Raw genomic sequence first — 20,638 nt, forward strand, 5'->3', positions numbered from 1 at the left:
GATTTGAATATTAGAAGAGTATTAGTGTGTTATGTGTAAGCCAGGTTAAAGAGATGGGTCTTTAATCTAGATTTAAACTGCAAGAGTGTGTCTGCCTCCCGAACAATGTTAGGTAGGTTATTCCAGAGTTTGGGCGCTAAATAGTCAAGTCAAGCTTATTTGTACAGCGCTTTTCACCATACAAATCATTGCAAAGCAACTTTACAGCAAATACTCCAATTGTATCACAATTTGTTTGGCATCTCAACCGATTTGAATCGTCACATATTTTAATCGATTTTCGACCGGCTCGCGGTTAATCGTTACATCCCTACTTACCTGTATGTACATGTGTCCATGCCCTGCTAATCTGCTCAGTCCAAAGGTTAAGTCTTGACATAAAATCGGCATGTTGACAAGGTGGCACATAAAATTTACATGCTGTCAAACAAAGCCCAGGTTTATTAATGGTAGCTTTGATTATGCAGATTTTCACTCTAAAATCTTTTTTGTCTCTCTGTCCATTGTCTCTCTGCATTCCCAGACTTTGAGGTGTTAAAGTCAGTCATGTTGTCGTTTGTGTGTGTATGTGCATTATGTAAGGGCTATAAAACCATGTGAATACTGGAAGCCAAATACACCTGAGAGTCAAGAGAGCAGGCCACTCACCCACTGAAATAACTGACATTGTTGATGCATTAGCAGTGTGTGCCTCTGTCTGAGAGATTGCATGCACTGCTCTGGTGTGCAGGCCACAGGCTTCAGTTCACTTTAATGGTTTACTCAAATAAGCATTTTGAGTCCTCTGACATGCCCAAATGTCAACCGTGCACACAAAAATTAAGCTGTAATTTGGCTCAACTTTATATAATATTTATTTATTATGTAAAGTTGTATACGTCCGTGTGTGTGTGTGTGTGTGTGTATGTATACATCTAATTTGTGTGTGTGTGTGGTAATGTTTGCATGTGTCAGATCATTAGGGGTTGACATTGGGAGTCAGAGAAGTTTGACAGGTTTTTATATGCCTGTACACACACACTAATGAGACCCTTACAGGGTAAAGTTCACTTCCCTCCCCTCCACACACCCACAGACACACTCTGGCTTAGTGATTCATAAATTCCATTGAATAGAAAACTTGAATCCTTCTCTATAAACATTAGTCAGGGTCAACACCATATTTTATTTGACACACACTGTCAACATACAGTTCATTCAATTTGTAATGTTGTTTACCCTTTTTTATCTTTCCAAAATATTACCAGTGCATCAAAAACTCTTGTTTGTGGATATTAGTAACCTTTGACCTTAAAGGTTAGTTCATGCAAAAACGAAAATTCTGTCATCATTTACTCATTTTTATGTCTTTCTTAATCTGTATGAATTTCTTTTTTCTGCTGGAACACAAAAGAAGACATTTTGAAGAATGTTGGTAACCAAACACTTTTGATGTGCGTTGACTTCCATTTGTATAGAAAAAACATTTCACAAAAAGCATTCCCATCACCTCATAAAAATTAAGATTGAACCACTGGAGTCACATGGACTACTTCAGTGAATGCATCACTGAAGTAGTCCATGTGACTCCAGTGGTTCAAACTTGACTTACTTTCTAGGCCTTGAAAGTGGTAGTTGCATAGGCTGTCAGTAGAGGGACAGAAACCACTCAGATTTCATTACAAATATCTTCATCTGTGTTCTGAAGATAAGCGAAAAACTTAGGGGTTTAGGACAGCATGAGAGTGAGTAATTAATGACAGAATTTTCATTTTTGGGTGAACCATCCCTTTAAGACCGTACAACCTGTTGAACACACTGAGCTTTGATCCTTCATAGCCTTGTTTTAATTCATGTCAGATGAAATATGTTGTTTACCCTGACTAAGGTCCGCTACTCTTTCTGTCTCTCGCATATGCTGTTTGTCTTTTTTTTCCTTCTAGCTTTGTCTTTTATATTATAATCAGCTTACCTGATGTCTTTGAGGGGTTTGTGCACACAGAGAAGAAACGGTGCTTTAAATAAAGCTTATTCAGCAGTAGGATCACAACACTAACATATTTGTTTATGCAAACATTAATAGCAGTCAGCATGCAAATGTATTTGATTGTGTTTAGAGACAGTTGTTGTTGTGTGTGTGTGTGTGTGTGTGTGTTTATATCTCCCAGCACTGGGTGGAGTTTTTCAGAGAAGTTGTAAAGGAAATCTGTGCTCCCAGATTAATTTAATCATATGCAAACATTCCACAAGACTGCCTCTATAACTCAACCAAATGTCACTTCACCTCTAACACATACAGATGAGATTAGCTCTTAACTAAGTGGGAACTAAGTGGGAAGTCGTGGCCTAATGGTTAGAGAGTCGGACTCATAACCCAAAGAGTGTGGGTTCGAGTCTCGTACCGGCAGGGATTGTAGGTGGGGGGAGTGAATGTACAGCACTCTCTCCCACGTGCAATACCACGACTGAGGTGCCCTTGAGCAAGGCACCGAACCCCAACTGCTCCCCGGGCGCCGCAGCATAAATGGCTGCCCACTGCTCCGGGTGTGTGTTCATGGTTTGTGTGTGTTCACTTGCTGTGTGTGTGCACTTTGGATGGGTAAATGCAGAGCACTAATTCCGAGTATGGGTCACCATACTTGGCCACACGTCACTTCACTTAACTGATTGTCCAAAACCATAAGATTATGTACTCTGATGTAGGTGTCTTTGAAATGTTTTCAGTAAATGGACCAGTGAAGAATTTTAGCAATTTTAATTCCACATGCAAATAGAGTTTTGTTTTTACTCTTGGGGACAAAGATAAGAGTCGACAACATTTTCGTGTTACCTGAAACAGATGGACCGGCAGGGATTGTAGGTGGGGGGGGTGAATGTACAGCACTCTCTCCCACGTGCAATACCACGACTGAGGTGCCCTTGAGCAAGGCACCGAACCCCAACTGCTCCCCGGGCGCCGCAGCATAAATGGCTGCCCACTGCTCCGGGTGTGTGTTCATGGTTTGTGTGTGTTCACTTGCTGTGTGTGTGCACTTTGGATGGGTAAATGCAGAGCACTAATTCCGAGTATGGGTCACCATACTTGGCCACACGTCACTTCACTTAACTGATTGTCCAAAACCATAAGATTATGTACTCTGATGTAGGTGTCTTTGAAATGTTTTCAGTAAATGGACCAGTGAAGAATTTTAGCAATTTTAATTCCACATGCAAATAGAGTTTTGTTTTTACTCTTGGGGACAAAGATAAGAGTCGACAACATTTTCGTGTTACCTGAAACAGATGGCTATGACCTGGATTGAATCCAGTTTTATGTAGAAATACTCTAACTTTTGGCAGTCCAGTTAATAAATGAGAGATTTAATAATTAAAAATGGTAATGGTTTAGCCTATTTGTTCTGCCTAATGGCTTTGGCAAATGCATTTAGACATCAATCCTGAGATTCCTGACCAAATGTACACAACATTTCAAAAGTTTGTATAATCCACCACGACATCCATGGTTCAGTATGCGCTGCTTGTGAATTGCTTTTTTTATTTTTTTTGGTTTTGCATTTAAATAATTTCAGTGCATTTTATTTCTTTACGAATTGGCTGTTTTTGTCTGCCCGTGAGTCTCTGGCTCTGTTTGTGTGTGCCCGTGAGTTTATGCACTTAGATGAGGAAACGTCTCCTCGCTTCTGTCGTGCATTTGAAAAAGCAACACATGCCAACCATCTTTTCCTTTGTAATGACTTTTAATGAGAAGCGTTTCTAAACCTGTTGTCCAACAAAAGAGAACATTATAACATGTTTTTACTTCACAACATGAGTCAAATGTTTGAAATAGCTTCCTTTTGTGATCTGATGTGGCTTCTTATCACAGAAAGAGGCAGAAAATATATTCTATACTGTAATAAAGGCTATGTCAATTAGCAATGGGTTATAAATATACTTAATTGCCTTGATTAAAACTGATGTATGTATTGAACTGTGGGCTAACTGTATTGTTGTATCTATCTATCTATCTATCTGTCTATCTTAGGGAAGTATCGGCCGCCAATATTTATCGGCCGATTTTTCCTCAACTTATATAAGGCTATATAAGGAAAAAGGCAGATATAACAAACCAATGGTTTATTAATTAACTGCGTGAAGGCACTGAGCTGTATAATGTCTGTTGCATAATTCTAGCGCTGCTGTCAGCACTTTAATGCTAATCAAATAACAAAAGATCGCACACTATTCTTGACTAAATAACTTTTGTAACTTTCATAAGTGTAGCTGACCTCATCTGAATGATGACCAAAACTTTACTGATGTTTTATTAAGTCCTTTTTCACTCCAAAAAAGCTAAACAAAACACAGCACAAGAAATGCACATTAAACTCTCTCTCTCCGTTGCATTATCATCAACATACAGCGAATTACACAAAACACTTATTACAACTAACAATAAACTAATATATACAGATTAGGGCTGCACGATAAATCGAAATGGAATCGAGATTGTCATGCATATCTTTCAGTGAAGCACGGTTCTGTGATCAAATTTTTTTCATTAAAATAAAGTATATTTATAATGCAATGCCTTTATCACTGCTTAAATACTATGAAATATGTTGCGTGCCTTATTCTGTGTAAGAAGCCACATCATCTCACAGAAGGATTTATTTCAAACACTCGACTGACGTTATGAAGTGAGTTTGGAGTAAAAATATGTTATTAAATGTGGTATTTTCACATGCTTTCAGATAGAGCAGCATTTACTTCACAGAGCCGTAGTTCACTGAGAAGCTATGCAAACAGCTGTCATTATCGCGAACGATTTCTTCGATTTCAGAATCGCGCAATAAAAACGTTTGCGATTTTATTAATTTTTTTTTTTTTGCGTAACATGTCAGTGAACTACGGCTATGTGTAGTAAATTGTGCTCCATCTGAAAGCACGTGATGATGATTTCCTGCTGATTACTAAACCTGCTTTTTTAACAAAATGCGCATGACAATCGCATTCGATTAATCGTGCAGCCCTAACAGATCTCATGGCTTTTGCTTAATAAACGGACAAACTTTAAATCCGAATTAGAACTGTTACAATAAAGGAGGATTAATATGTATTTAATTTATACAGTGAAGTGTTATTTTACATTTGTTTACTTTATTTCTGTACCTGAAAACTGTTAAACCTACCTAAAAAGCACTGTTTATTTAATATGTATCTTTGTTCTGTTGTATTTATGTAGGCCTGCTGAATTTTAAATGGATCCAATCCATGTTCATTAGAAATTATTTGCTGATGCAGCAATAAAACTGCTAGTATAATTTAATGCAGGTGTTTTCGAACTTTGCTGCTTTAAAACATGAACAAAATACTATCTATTTTGATGCCAAAATTTCAAATAAGAGAGTAAGTGAGAAATATCGGTATCGGTATTGGTATCGGAATCGGCCAATAAGTGTTTCTTAAAATCAACATCGGCCCCAAAAAATCCAATCGGTGCATCCCTAATCTATCTATCTATCTATCTATCTATCTATCTATCTATATATACAGTATATAAAGATGATAGATAGATTAGGGATGCACCGATAGGATTTTTTGGGGCCGATGTTTTCATTGTCACCCAAACATAATGAAATGCTGCTTAATATTTTTGTTAAAACTGTGATACGTTTAGTTCAGAAGTCTTTTTGATGTAGAAATTATGAAGGTCCTCGTACTTTCACTTTTGATAAATTTCATGTGCCCTTGCTGAATAAAAGTATTTATTTCTTAAAAAGAATCATAAAAAAAAGAATCTTACTGAGCCTTACTGAACTTTTGAAAGGTAGTATAACCGTGTGTAGTTTACATACTACATAGTTGAAAATAAGTACAAGTGTATATTTTGGTAATATGCAATACCAGTCATACGCAGACAGCCGTCAGCTTCTGTGCATTGTGCATTAAACTCCTCTAATGTCTCACTCTGGCTTTTGAGGTTTTGGTTTCAGTCATTACATGAATTTCTAAATCACACTGTCCCTCAGGACCATCCACCCATTCCGGACATTTCGCATTTTATCTAACTTACTTTCAAATCCTTATGCCTAATTGCCTATCTTATTATGTCTTTGCCTTTCTTCTTATTATTGGCTTTCATCATTGATATGTAGTATTGGATGACTTCCACTGTGATTTGGTTACCGTAGTATTAGTTTAATTAAGTTGCAATTGAATTAGCAACAATTATTTCTATGTAATAAATGTTCTAAACCGTGTCATTGTTTCTCAGTGATTAGTCTTCATTAGCGTTCATGTCAGTTGCTAATGCTGTTCATATCATTAAGTGACTTAATTTCTGCTGCTCTCTGGCTATAAGTACTGATGTTTTTGGTAAAACTGTATGAATGTACTGAATTCTCCCTAATTGCTTTTTTTACTTGTGTGTGTTCAGGAGGCCATACCCACCCTCGTCACCCTTAAAGTGGACCCAGATGGATTCTTCCTCTACTGGTCTGGAGGGACCAGCATGGTCGGTTCATTTTTCTTTATTTCTTTCTGTCTTTTTTTTTTATTATTATTGTACCAGCCGATACCAGTCCTACAATATGATCAGAAAATCATTTAGTCTTTTCTAATGTATGTTTATGGAAGTACTGTGTGTTTGATTTGATTTATTTATACAGAATTTTGCAGAAATTATAATAAAATATGGCAAAATACTTTTGCTGGGTTGCTTATAACTAGGGACACATGGTACCCAGGGATGTTATGGAATAATTTATTAAAATGTTTTCCTTTTTTTCTGCCTAAATTTTGAAGTTTGTGATGTTGATTATATTTTGCATCAGCCTAATTCCCAAAAGCAAAAGTAAAAACACCTAAATTAGCTTCAAGGTCAATTATTGTTATGCCAAATAAATGGGTTCTTCAAGCAAAAATTCAATGTCATCAATTCTGTCGTCGATTACCCACCCTCATGTCGCTCCAAATTCGTATGTATTTCTGTTCATCTTTGGAACATGAATAAAGATATTTTTAATATTTTCATTGTTGTCCGTCCGTTGAAAGTCTGTGCAGCCAAGCAAACCTCATAGACCTCATAAACGTAGCCATTTTCATACACACAGTTTTATACACATAGTAATAACAACAAACACTGTTTTATGAAGTCTTTTTCAGAAAGACGTTTTGTCAGCTAGACATTCCATATGTTGTTAAACAACAGTACAATCTATAGAATACACTGTACTTCTGTCCTTTGCAGCCTCAGCCTCGTGTCAGAAATTAAATACTCTGACTAGGGTCTATTGGTTATTGTGCGAAAAGCAAGGACGTTCAAGCTTCCATTTACCATATCTAATGTTTAATGTAAATAAAACCCTAAATTAAATCTATTCATCATATACAGCAATCGTGTTTCTTCAGACAACTTGGATTAAACAGCTCGTTTCATATGGATTGTTTTACAGTGTCTTTATGAACTTTTTATGTGTCAATTTTTGGTTGCGTGGACTTCAAATGGAGGGATAGAAATCTCTTTGGTTTAATTAAATATATCTTCATTTGAGTTTTGAAAATGAACAAAAGTCGTATGGGTTTGGAATGATATGAGTGTGAGTAAATGATGGCAGAATTTTAAGTTCCTTTGGCTGAACTGTCCCTTTAATATTAGTTCAGTCATGTAGTGGTTCAAACATAAGTCATAGGTTGTACAATGTAGAAACATTAGAAACAGTTCTGTTCCCTTACACTAATGTGATTACTGATTACAAAGAAATAAAGGTTTTTGAGGAAAACATTCCAGGATTTTCCTCCATATAATGGACTTCAATGGTGGCCAACGGCCGCTGAAGGTCCAAATTGCAGTTTCAATGCAGCTTCGAAGGGCTCTGCATGATCCCAGCCGAGGAATAAGGGTCTTGTCTAGTGAAAAGATCGGTCATTTGAAAAAAAACAAAAATTACAATATATTTTTTTTTATTGATATACTTTTAAACCACAAATGCTCGTCTTGCACTAGCTCGACTTCACGCATTACGTAGTCACGTAGGAAAGGTCACGTGTGACGCAGGCGGAAATACCAACCCAGTGTTTACAAAGCTAACATGCAAACAAAGTCAAATGCCCTTTACAAAAGGTAAAACAATGATGTTGGACGAGTTTGAAGTTGGAGGACAAAATGAGATGGAGTTTTTCGCCCTACCCTACCTTTTTAAACCAGAGTACACAGATGAAGAACTAACCGCGTGTGACCTTTCCAACGTGATTACGTAATGCGTGAATTTGCAGACACGCATCACGGAGCTAGTGCAAGATGTGCATTCGTGGTTGAAAAGTATATATATTTTTATGTTTTTAAGAAAATGACAGATCGTTTCACTAGATAAGACCCTTATTCCTTGGCTGGGATCGTGTAGAGCCCTTAGGAGCTGGATTGTTCCTGTATGTGTCCCCCTCTCTCTCCTCCTGCCATGTGGGCTACTGGCTTATCATGTGAGTGCTCATGAATCAAATTAAATTTTAGCCAGTGAAATTCAGTCAAGGTGTCCTCCCATCCTCTCTCTCTCTCTCTCTCTCTCTCTCTCTCTCTCTCTGTTTAGTTATTAGATATGTTGTTTTCCCCCTTTGCTCTTGTTCTTGGACTGATCAGTGTGGCATGTGTGGTATGGGGATGCAGCTCAAGCTGATTCCAGTAAATCTAGAGAAGGGACTTTCTGCAGTTTGAGGAGACACAACACAGTGTGTGTGAAACTCGTATTAACTCGGCAGCAAATTCAGTTGCCAAAACGAAGGCGAAGGCGCTAATTACTTCCTAAATATCAAAGCAAGAAGCGGAGAGTAATTTTTTCTGCTGCATACCTAATTGAATTGATGTGGATGTTGCATTGGTGTTGCGCTGAATGTATTGCGATATGGTATTAGGACACTAGGCCAATCTTTGCCGGAGGAAAGGCAGTAACCTTGTTTGGTGTAGGGAATATTGGCTCTGGGGAGCCTGTCCTCTCCAGTTAATAGTAAAGAGGCCACCTCATCTCGTCTCTTCAGTAACTTACTTGCACATTCAGTAACATTTATATATAATGTCGCTATTATTATATTTAATGATGCCATTATCAAACACACTCCATTTCTTTTCCTTCTAAGTACTGAAAGGTTGTTAAAAGTCAGCCATACTTCCATGAATCCAGTTTATGTCATTTTCAGTTGGATGAGCGTGCACACATTCCCCCAGGCTCACCAGCACATGCGCAGTCAAGCTTGATCACCGTTTCACCAGGAACAAAAAAGAAATGAAACTTTTAACGTTGTGGTAGAACAGGTTTTGTGAGCAAGAAAACACACCCTTGCACTGCACTTCTGAGTTTCTTTTCTGTTGTTGTGTTGTTTGTGTGTGGCTGAGCCACAATGTCCCTCTGCTGCTCACTGAACTGACAGGGCAGGTTTTCATGTCTGTCCATCACAATGCTCTGTTATTCTGTGTACAACGTTTGTGGGCGTTTCAGCATATGTGGCCTATTTTCAAGGCAAATCTAGTACCTGGTTAGTGGTTACTAGATTCCACATATAGCCTTCAGCTCTACAGGCAGTGACATGAATAGCAGGACTCAGTTGTCTTATAGGACCTTCCACCATTGTCCTGTCCAATTCGTTGCCTGGGCTTTTTGTTTTCCTTGTATTTCCCTGGCACATGTCCAGGCTTGTCACATTAAGTTACACAGGAAAGAAAACAGCAGACACCAAATTAATAAAATCACTTTACTTTTTACTCGCGAGCAAGGTCGTGTCACCGGAAGGAGAAAGAGGAAAAAAACTCTGCGTGTGTGTAAAAGTTTACTACAGGGGTCCGTTCTTCGTACATGGATTACTTGGTTAGCTGGATTTTATTGTTGACGATTTGACGTGATCCAGGATTGTTAGGTTCTTCGAAGCTCATCCCGGAGTTGCTGTGAAAGCAACAGGTCCATTAGCTCAAATCTGCTCGGTAGCAGGCTTATTTCACATAAACAGGATTAGATTGTATAATTTTAAGTGAAGGTGATACTGAAACTCTGTCCCAACCACTGCTGTTTTTCTTACAAGAGTACCAAAGAGTTAAATCAGGAAAAATATTTAAAACATAATAATAATCATTTTAAAATTATTTAGAAAATAGTTAAAATGTAAATCTATAATAATAGACACAATCAGTTTTACTCATTGAGAGGTTTATTTGTGAAGGAATAATTATCTCATAATTGTATTATGATTACACACACACGTAGAGTTTGTCTGAGCCATGCATTAATTTGAACAATAAGCTTTTATCCGGGTGGCTTTTAAGGGAGATGCAGGAGATGCAGACCACTTCTCAAATCTCAAAATGCTTTTATGGCACACAATTAATTTAAACGAAACGCTGTCATGTATAGCAAATTCGCTTCAAAATTAAATGTAAAAATTAAGTGAACTGCAATTAATTACAATTTTCTTGTCATTGAAAAAATGCAAAACCAGTGCTTTTGCATTCCCAAAGTAGCTGCCTGGAGTCATTGTAAATATGGTCGCCGAGTGAACCGACTTCCCTTGAATGAGACTTTGGTCATGTGTAGTCTGACACTATAATGATTAGTTAATGACCTTTCAGCATATTACTGACTAGTTCTCTGGTACTTCAGCAGACAGATGATCATAGGTTAATGTGAAGAACAAGTCTCTCAATGAACTGATTTGCGGGGCAAACAAAAAGCTGCGAATTACACATTAATACAACTTTGTAAATATGATAAGTATATAAATATATAACCATAGAAATTACTTGGGGTTACTTCACCCAAAAATGAAAACGTATTAATTGCCACCCTCATGTCAAAACACAAAGATGTTTTTACTGAAATCTGAGAGATTTCTCAGAAGTTTGTTACTCCAAAACGTTGGTTGCTTCAAAAATTTCATAAAGAGATTATACAATTATACAAAGAGATTTATACACTGAACCAATTTAATTTAGTCTTTTATTCACATAACTGAGAAAAAAAAAGGACAAAGTTGAACTTTCTTAAAGTGCTCTTTAGGTTGCTTAGTACCAATGTCCTCTATTTGTACTATTATCGTTACTTTCATTCATTATTGATATAGTCTGGAGTAGATTTAAAGTCTATTATGTTAAGAGTTGCTTTGTCAATAAGTGCGTTTGCGTGCACTTTAAAAGCTCAGTTTAAATCAGACTAAAGCAATAGTTTTTTCAAATTGTCAGACAGCAGACCTGGATACTGCGAAGTAGCTTTTCTTCGTCAGCGTGTCAGACAGAGTACAGTTGGCCTTGATGTTGTGAACATGCTCCAAAATACAGAGGTGATCAGCAACATCTATTTAATCCTTCAAATATTCAGCATTTTGTCATGTGTACTTGGATAGAAATATGCAAACTGTACACGAAGACACACTTGATTATATTATGCACCTCGATTATAACTGCACGTCTAAACAAAATTAGTGTCAGTTTAAGTAACCTGGCAGTAAGACAACAGAGATCGTCTGTGCTTCTAGCCAGTGTAGCTATTTAAAAAAAAATCAATAATGAATTGACAATCTGTCTTTTATGTTTTTTTATTGGGAGCTTAAAAAATCGATTTTGACTGTCTGACTAGCTGAAGTTTTAACCATCCATTTTATGGTTTTAAGAGCACAGCGTCTAGCAAAATTACAAAACTAACTGAATTAGGGACACAGTGAAGTGATTGTATCATATAAACATGGTTAGCTTTAGCTAAGTAATGACATGTTGAAATAATGGCTTTTTCCAATAGAAGGGAGCTTTGTAAACCACTGCCATTATGAAGAATCAATATTAGATTAGCATTAGCATCGGAAAGCTCCATCAGACATGCATCTGCTCAGATTTTAGTAAATTTGTGGTTCTCTTAAGGATGTTGGATTGTGTACATTGGTATTGCTGTCTTTAATGGCATATTGTGATTGGAAGGTAACAGCACTCTTGCTTTCGCTATTCTTCAATTAGCAGAATTTGTTTGTGATAGAGCAGGATGAGGAGCCCATCTGTGCTGAAGCTAATGGCTAATGAGGGGATTGAGGCTGCATTAACCTCTCTTCTCTGGTTCACTTTAGCCCACAGACTCATTTTAACTGGTCTTGCTCTTCCCATGTGTCCGTTTCCACTCCTCATACATCTTTCTCTTCTCCCCTTGCTCTCTGCCTTTAATTTTTTTGTTTCTTCAGTGCTGTCATTCTCTGTTAGGGACAGCTGGTTGTCATCAGTGAGGAACAGAAAGGCGTCATTGCATCCGTTAATTGTAAACGCAGACATGACACTTCCTCTCTCCTCTCTATATCACTCTCTGTAGTATCTCCCTTCCTCTCGTTCTTCTCACTTCTCTTGGTTTCTTTTTCTCCCCCTCTCACTTTCTGCAAGCGTGGGAAAGGATACAGGAAATCGTTCAGACTGTTAGGGTAGTTTTGGAGCATAACTTGCCCTGTGCCCTCCACCAGTAGCATGCCCTCCAAAAAAAAAAATTTCTCTCACTCACTTTCTCTCTCCTTATTACTCATTCACGCTCTCTTCCTCGTTCTTGCTCTCTCACTTTCACCTTCAGTGGTGAACAAATGGCCTAGAGTGACGATAGATTTATGTACAGTGGGGAACCCATGGTCCACATTAAAAATGTGGGATTCAAAATCTGGAAATCCGTGAAAAGGAAATCTTGAAAAATGTAAAAGGAATAAATTAATATTGAAAAATGTAATGAAAAAAAAAGATATTTAAGACTTTCTAATGCTTTAACTCTAGTTTGTAATGGAAAATATAAAAGCTGGTCAGTATGTTTTTATTAAGGAAGGATGTATTAAAAGTGACCGTAAAGAAATGTTTAATGTTACAAAAGATTTCTACTTCAAATAAATGTTCTTTTGGACTTTCTATTCATGAAAGTATCCTGAAACACAAAATCTAGCACCATTTCCACAAACATATTAAGTTGCACTGTTTTCCACAAAATCATATTAGAATGATTTTTGAGAACTCATGTGAGACTGAAGACTGATGAAATGACTTATGAAAATTTAGCTTTTGTCCTCACCCGAATAAAGTACATTTTAAAATATAATAAAATGGAAAACAGTTATTTTAAATTGTAATACAATTTCAATATTATTAGAAAATTGTCAAATAGAAACATTTTCCTCACTGTAAACTTTTCTTTTCACACTCTGAAAAATGTGCAAAACCTGTCTAAACCCAGAAAAACAGAGCAATCTAACCAGTGTGTCCAGACTGGGAGAGCAATCAACCACCTTAATTGTTTTTTCTCTCTCTCTCTCTCTTTTTCTTTTGGGTTGGGATAATGAACATCAAATGTATTTCTGTCAGAAAGAAATTGCCTTCCTTTTAAAAATGTGTGGTTTCAAACTGCCTTGAGACACAACATTAAAACATACCCTGTAAACTGAGGAAAGAGAAGAGCACATTTTCGAAATACCTCAGGAAAACAAAGCCCATTAATGAAACCAAACCACATAACCTCACAGAAAAAGAGTGCGTAAGACAGATAATGGAGGAGAGATATCAGTCAGAACAAACTCCTCAGAGCTGTCTGTCCATGTCAGGCCTGATCTAACTCTAAAATTTAGTGGCTCCCAGTCAGTTGGCTAGTTCATTGTTGATGTTCTGTTCATAGTTCATTCATAAGGAAGAGTGACATATTGGTGACTGCTGCTTATTATTAGTATTTGTTTTGAAGGGTTAATACTGCCTAAAGAGATTATCCATCTAACAGAACATTCATAGAATTCTATATAATAATACAGTAGCTCCGAAATGTACTTGGACACTTAAAGGGATGGTGCAAACAAAAATGGACATTGTCAACATACCCTCAAGTGATTCCAAACCTGTATGACTTTGAGATATCTCAAAGATAGTTTTTCCCCAGTGCAATGGAAGTCAATGCAGTGGTCACCAAAATGGTTTGTTTACCAATATTCTTCAAAATAGTGTTCCACATAAGTAAGAATACATACAGGTTGGAACTGCATGAGGGTGAGAAAATGATGAATGTCCATTTTTGTGGTGAACTGTCTAAGCCACACTTAAAGATGACAGATTATCATTGTCACGATGACACAATATGCCATTTGGTATCGGCAAACAAATGATGCTCAACCTTTTCTGACTAAATTTATAACTATCAATTTGAACCAAAAACTCATCCCAAGGATCCCTTAGTCAGGGTAGATGGCATATTCAATTATTAATGTTTTGAAGGGCTTTGTTGTTGTTTTGTGTTTTGGAAAGATGTAGTTTCAAGATATTCTCAAATAACATCAATACAAGTCAATACAGAGAAGTTTTAATAGTGTGTGTGTGTGCATGCGTTTTTGTGACAAATGAGGACATAAATTTGTATAATGACAAAGGTATGACATAGGTATTACAAGGAGAAGGTGACTTTTCAGGACATTACCCCATGTCCCCACTTTTCAAAACGCTTATAAATCATACAGAATGGAGTGTACTGAAAATCTGAAATAGCACAAAGTTTCCTGTAAGGGGTAGGTTTAGGGGTAGGGATGGTGTAGGGCAATAGAATATACGGTCTGTACAGTATAAAAACCATTACGCCTATGGGATGTCCCCACTTTTCACAAAAACAAACCTGTGTGTGTGTGCGTGCGTGTGCGTGCATCATACTACCCACACATATTTATGCACGTTCAACTAAGACGATGTTGGATTGTAACCACAGTGAGACATCCTTGTTTGACCGGACAAACTGTAGGCTTCAGCCAATCTGAACCAGCAAAAGAGTCACAAGATTTTACACCCTGAAGTATTTTCACACACTCGAAAGCATTGTGTGAATGCAATTCATGGAGCCAGTTCTTCTCAAGTGCATACAGTTTTCCTAACTGTGTAATTGACTAAGTCAGTGCAAAGTCATTTATACTTTACATTAATGCGAAGTATAAATGTCCAAATACTATGTGCCAAAACATTGATCCAAAATAACTGTATACCTATTATTTACCATTTATACATTCAAGTGTAGCTTAGGTTTTCTCATGAAATGACATGGGCATTTAGTCACTCAGTTATTTTGTTAGGTGGCAATTTCGTATGAATTTGTACGATGTGATTTATATGAAAACGTACAATTTTTAGAAAAAAGTAAGCATAGCCCCACCCCTAAACCTAAACGTCAGTGGCGTGTTAACAGATTGTATAAAAACGTAGAAATTAGATTTTACAAATTTATTCAAATCCTCCAAAATGTAAAATCGTTAAAAATTGCAGTGTGTTCCAAATATTGTTTGAAGCTATTGTAAAAATGAAATCCATCTGTAGTTGACATACATTTACACACACAGACAGGAAATGTGTTTTCTGAGTTGATTAAATAATAGTTTCCTTTTCGTCCATATCCTTATCCTTCTTTCTTCCTCCACAAGTGGGCTTTTATTCCTGACATCTAATTTTCCTGTTATAGATGGCTCTGGACTTGTGCCTCGTGCAAGCATGTACAAGACATCATTAATACTCAGTGGTCAGGTGTTTTGGTCATTGTTCTCTCTAGGTTTATATATATATATATATATATATAAAACACGTACTGTACTGCTCGACTGAAAGAGGAAATTCATTATCTACACTGAAGAAAGAAAAAGAGAAAGTGAAATTAATTCATTTAGCTGAAAGCCCAAAATAATGTTTAATTTAATAAACAATTAATTCAGTTATTTAATAATCACCTAAATAAAAAAAGTTGTTTACAAACTTTTAAACTGCACACAAGGCAGTTTTTAATATACACATTTTAATGACACCCTATCATTTTGTTTCTACTCCAATTCGTTGTTGAAATATAAACATTTAAACTGTGTCTGTAAAAAACCTGTTTTCATGACAGGTTATTCAGATGCTCCTCTCTAGAGTCATTTTATCTTGCTAATTAACGGGCTATTACAAGATCTTTTACTGACGTCTTGCCACAAACACTGATTGAGCGATTAAATGGGACATGATATGATTTCAGTAAGTTGTACATTTTCTGTCAACATACCTTGACTCGTGTTTATTTTGTGCTCTAACTAAAGAGGAAGAGATGAACGGTTGCATTGACTTTCCACTTTGCTGTTTGAACTGAAGTGGCTACAGCGATCAGTTAACATTAAAGAGTACTAAAACAACATTTGTTGTTAAAATTTTGTGATGAAATTGACAGAATTTGAAGTTGAGACTTTGTTTCATATCCAAAGTAGCAAAGCACGAAGCTTATTGGGATTATTAGATGGGAATCAGGCTACATAATTTAAAGTTTTGTTCCCACATCAACTGAAAACAGCACAGACTAAAGGATTGATTTTGGGAGTCAATATTAGCTCATCAAAATGATGACTGGTCCGAAAGAAGAAATCGATATTGACAACCTAACCCTAGCATCCTCGTTAATTAAACATCACTGGCTGAATTGTTTTTTGTTTTTGTTTTGCTTTTTCGGCTCAATATTTTCTGTTGCCGAAATTTTATTGCACCACTTATAGTTCTGCTTATGGATATTTAGCTTACTTGCTGACTAACTTTGGCAAATCCGGTGATTAGTTCTTCAGTAGTGTTCGTTTTATCATCCTGGGCATTTCATCATGCTTCATTTTCAGGTGAACTGATGACTCCCAGAAGTTGCGTAAATCAGCCTCAGATTGAAATTGCCTTTTTTTGCCTATGTTTTTTTTTTTTGGTCCTCTGTGAAAACTATTAACACAGATTCATATCAACCCAGTGAAAAAGTAAATGCCTAAAATCTGGTTTGACAGCACTCGGCAGTAATCACTGCAACTAAACACCACATGCAATTTAATAGGTGTCTTGCGAATCTCTGTTGAGGAATCTTGGCTTGTTCTTCTTTGACAGTTTGGTAAGTTTTTAGCTGGTCCTGCCACATCATCTCTGTAGGATTCAGGTCAGGACTTGAACTAGGCCACTGTAGAACCTTAATTTAGTTTCTTGTCAGCTGTTCAGATTTGGAATTGCTTTTGTATTTTGAATCATTGTCTTGCTGCATCATTTAGCTACAATAAAAGATGATCAGATGTTCTCCTGAAAAAGTGTATGGTTTATAACTGGATCTGTGCCTTTGTTTTTCTTCAGCCAGCTCTTTGCTTTATTTGCTTTATTGTGACATTGTGAGTCTGTAGACATTTTTAAGATACCACTTCTCTTTGATCTGAAATGGTTTAAAAAAGATATGAATATAATAAAATAATAAATATAATATATACGTACACAGCATTTAAATTAAGAAGACTGAACACACTTTACTTTAACCAATCCTAGCATAAACTATAACTAAAACTTTGTTAGGGTAATGTGTTTTGCATTATGGACATTAGTGTCATTTTCTATTATATAAATATGAAATAATGTTTTCAAAACAATTTGTGTTTTTCATGTTTTCATTTACCATTCAGTGCAAGATGCTGTTAACACCACAATAATGGGTATACAATCGTACACTTAAGAATATCCATGATGCACTATGAGTGTTGCATCTCTGCAGTATATGGTGTTCACAGTGGTATCACACAGTTGTATTTTCCTTTTTAATTGATTATGAATGGTTTAATTAGGGTTTATTCACGCTAGTTTCCATGACAGGATTTAAGAAAAAACATTGAATTGCTACTGGAGCTTGCCAGTCAGTTAAGTGTTGAATGATCATTAAACAACAAGCCCAAACTAAGAAAAAGTGGCAGCCCTTCTGGTGCACTCAGTGTCTGTCAGTGTTCACTATGTTAGCAGACTAAAATAGGGAACAGTGAATGAGGATATTGGGGTCATTTTTGTAGCTTCTGTAAGTCTGTTTTGTTTTCTCTCTTTCATTGGGTGTCATTGACTAAGTGTGTGTAACAACCAATTTGTATATAAAATCTGTGTACAAATGTTTTCACAAACAAATCCTTGTTCACCAGGGACTTCCATACTACAGTCAATTCTAAATGTATGAAACAAATGTAGAAATAACTGACACCACATACACAAAAATCACATGCCCTAGGAAACCTTATAATCGTGGTAGGATTAAATTTTATACATAGTTCTATCATGAGAACTCTGTCATATCCATTACCATGCTAAAATCTTCAATGTTAATGTATTTGGTCTTTGCGGAATAGATCTGCTGCGCTGTTGCTGCTGAATTGCTGCTGCTGCTGCTGGTTATTGCTGTATTTGTAGATGTATTGCTGCTGCTGCAAGCAAGTACAGGAACTTGCTACTGCCAATACATAAGCCGATATGGTACTGTGAGTATTCAGGACATACTGCTGCTACACAAATAGCATATAAAATAACACGTAGCAGATCTATACAGGTGGAGCTGGGGAAGGTGGTGTTTCAGAGGAACACTGAAAGCACGCGACAATGCTCAAGCGAATGCTAATCAGCCATTTAAATGTAAAGCAGCAAGCTCATTGGCTGCGAATGCAACATGGTGCAATCAGCTTGTGACAAGTCGTTTAATGCTAATATCATCTGTTACGTTAAGGACCCATCAGCCTGCGCCATCTAGAGTTTCATGACTTGTTATATACTTCATCTTAAAAATAGTTTGCTATACAGTAAAAGAGTAAGTTGAGCGGTGTTATAGCTTGAGCTGTAAGGTTTCTCTGTATAACAGTGCAGATACACAAATATACAGATGGCTAATCAGGGGTCTGTATAAAAGGTGTTTATTATGTTTAAACTGGTTTTGAGGACAATACATTTGCTATTGCTCAAGGATCTTACGCCGTCCGTGTCACTCAGGGGTGCGTTTCCCAAAAGCATCATTAGCTAACTGGTCGTTAGTTCCATTGAACTCCATTGGTAACGACGGAACTTACAACCATAGTTGCTTTTGGGAAACGCACCCCAGGTCAGAGTATGTCTTTAGAGAGTGATAAAAGACTGTAAAGGAAAGGCTGTACAGAATTTTTTTATATGGAGATGGTTTGGGTGTGTGTTTTTTTTTGCAAATAACTAGCTTCAGGCACATGGTCACTCATTTAGAATGCACAAAAATTTTAGACTGAGGTTAAGAACAAATGTCGTGAATTGTGAATTAGGCAGAGATTTTTTGTGGGATGTTTTTCTGTGCATACAAGTACGAAATAATCCTTGCAATTGCATAGTTTTTTTTTAAATTCTCAAGTCATCTGGGATCAGTCCAAATATCAGTAACCTTGAGTGAAACAGAGGAGAAGAGGGGGAGGGAAGAAATAAAAGTTAGTCTGTATAGTAAGGTCAGGTGTGTCGTTCTCATGGGTGTTAAATTTCAACAGTGCTACTCAATGCCTTGGGATTTTACCATCATTATAGTTGTCACACACACTCTCTTACTCTCAACACCCGTATACCCTCCCCAGTGCCAGACATGACAGGAAGTGACTGTTGCCAGAGCTACACAAGGAAGTTACAGCAAGATATGTTCACCGTAACACACATATTAGTTTCCCTTTAACCTGAACTGTCTGAGTTCATGTCTTCTCTTATGCTCATGAGTTTGTTAATTTATCGGCAGGGGAAGCTTTATTTCGTGTTGAGTACTTTATATTTGGAGATTAATTGTTTCCATAATTAAGGTCTGACCTCACAAGAAGCAACAAGGAGGCCAGTCACTCACAGAGTACAGGGCAGGGAACAGCCCCTGGGGCCTTGTGGCAGAAATAGTGGGAGAGGCAGTACAGGGGACGTCACATCTGTCATGCATAATATGACCTCTGCACTCCCTCCTAATATAAATCACCTTAAAACACTCTTTATCTCAGATGCACAGCAGCAAGCCAAGACAGTAAATTGGGGTCAGGGTGTGGTGGCTCAGTATTGTGTTGTACTGTTTTGCATTGTAATAGGTTGAATGACTGTACCCTGGAGATTCCCGTTTGCTCTTTTTCTCTCTCACTCTCTTTCTCTCTCCAAGCTAATTTTTTTCCAGCTGCTGGTGACATTACCATCATAACTTTGGTTGATACTTTGGAAAGTTAGTGAAATTGCACGACTCTCTGTAGAAGGACCACTTTAATCTGGATATCACATCTTCTTTTACACCTAAAATTTGCATCTTCAATATACCGTGGGTATAGAAAAAAATCACCCTCCTTTAAAATAATCACATTTTGTTGCTTTGCAGTCTGAAATGAAGACTTACACAGTTTTTGTTTTATCCAACTGTATTTACTCAGTGCAACTTATAACGTCCAAGTTAAATATATAACACCAACATATCAGAAAAAGATAACTCTGAAGCAGTTGCAGGAATTTATGACAAAGAGTGGTCATTGTGTGCATGTGACAACAATATCACAAATTCTCCACAAATGTGGCTTGTATGGGAGGGTTGCAAGAAAAAAGCCACCCCTCAAGAAAGGCCACATGCAGTCAGACTGAGCTTTGCCAAAACACACCTTAAAAGATTCTGAGGCAGATGAGACTAACATTGAATTATTTGGTCTCAACACCAAACCATACGTCTGGCAGAAACCCAGTACAGCTTAACATCCAAATAACAGCATTCCTGCAGTAAAGCATGGAGCTGGTAATATCCTGTTATGGGTTGTTTCTCTGCAGCAGGGACTGGAGCACTTGTCAGGACAGAAGGAAAAATGGATGGGGCAAAATACCATCAAATTATTGAGGAAAATCTGCTGCCCTCTGCCAGAAAGATGT

At 37.0% G+C, this 20,638-nt stretch overlaps 1 protein-coding gene across 1 annotated transcript in view; it reads left to right on the forward strand.

Annotated features, from left to right (window-relative positions):
* LOC107569311 (1-phosphatidylinositol 4,5-bisphosphate phosphodiesterase beta-3-like) overlaps positions 1-20,638 on the forward strand; it is a 64,226-nt gene that overhangs the window by 17,284 nt on the left and 26,304 nt on the right. The window contains exon 2 of the mRNA XM_016255375.1: positions 6,398-6,475. Coding sequence (XP_016110861.1) covers positions 6,398-6,475 — 78 coding nt within the window. The remainder of the gene's footprint in view (positions 1-6,397; positions 6,476-20,638) is intronic.

This window comes from Sinocyclocheilus grahami, unplaced genomic scaffold (genome assembly GCF_001515645.1).
Source record: "Sinocyclocheilus grahami isolate Dianchi unplaced genomic scaffold, SAMN03320097.WGS_v1.1 scaffold1332.1, whole genome shotgun sequence".
NCBI classification, from domain to species: domain Eukaryota; kingdom Metazoa; phylum Chordata; class Actinopteri; order Cypriniformes; family Cyprinidae; genus Sinocyclocheilus; species Sinocyclocheilus grahami.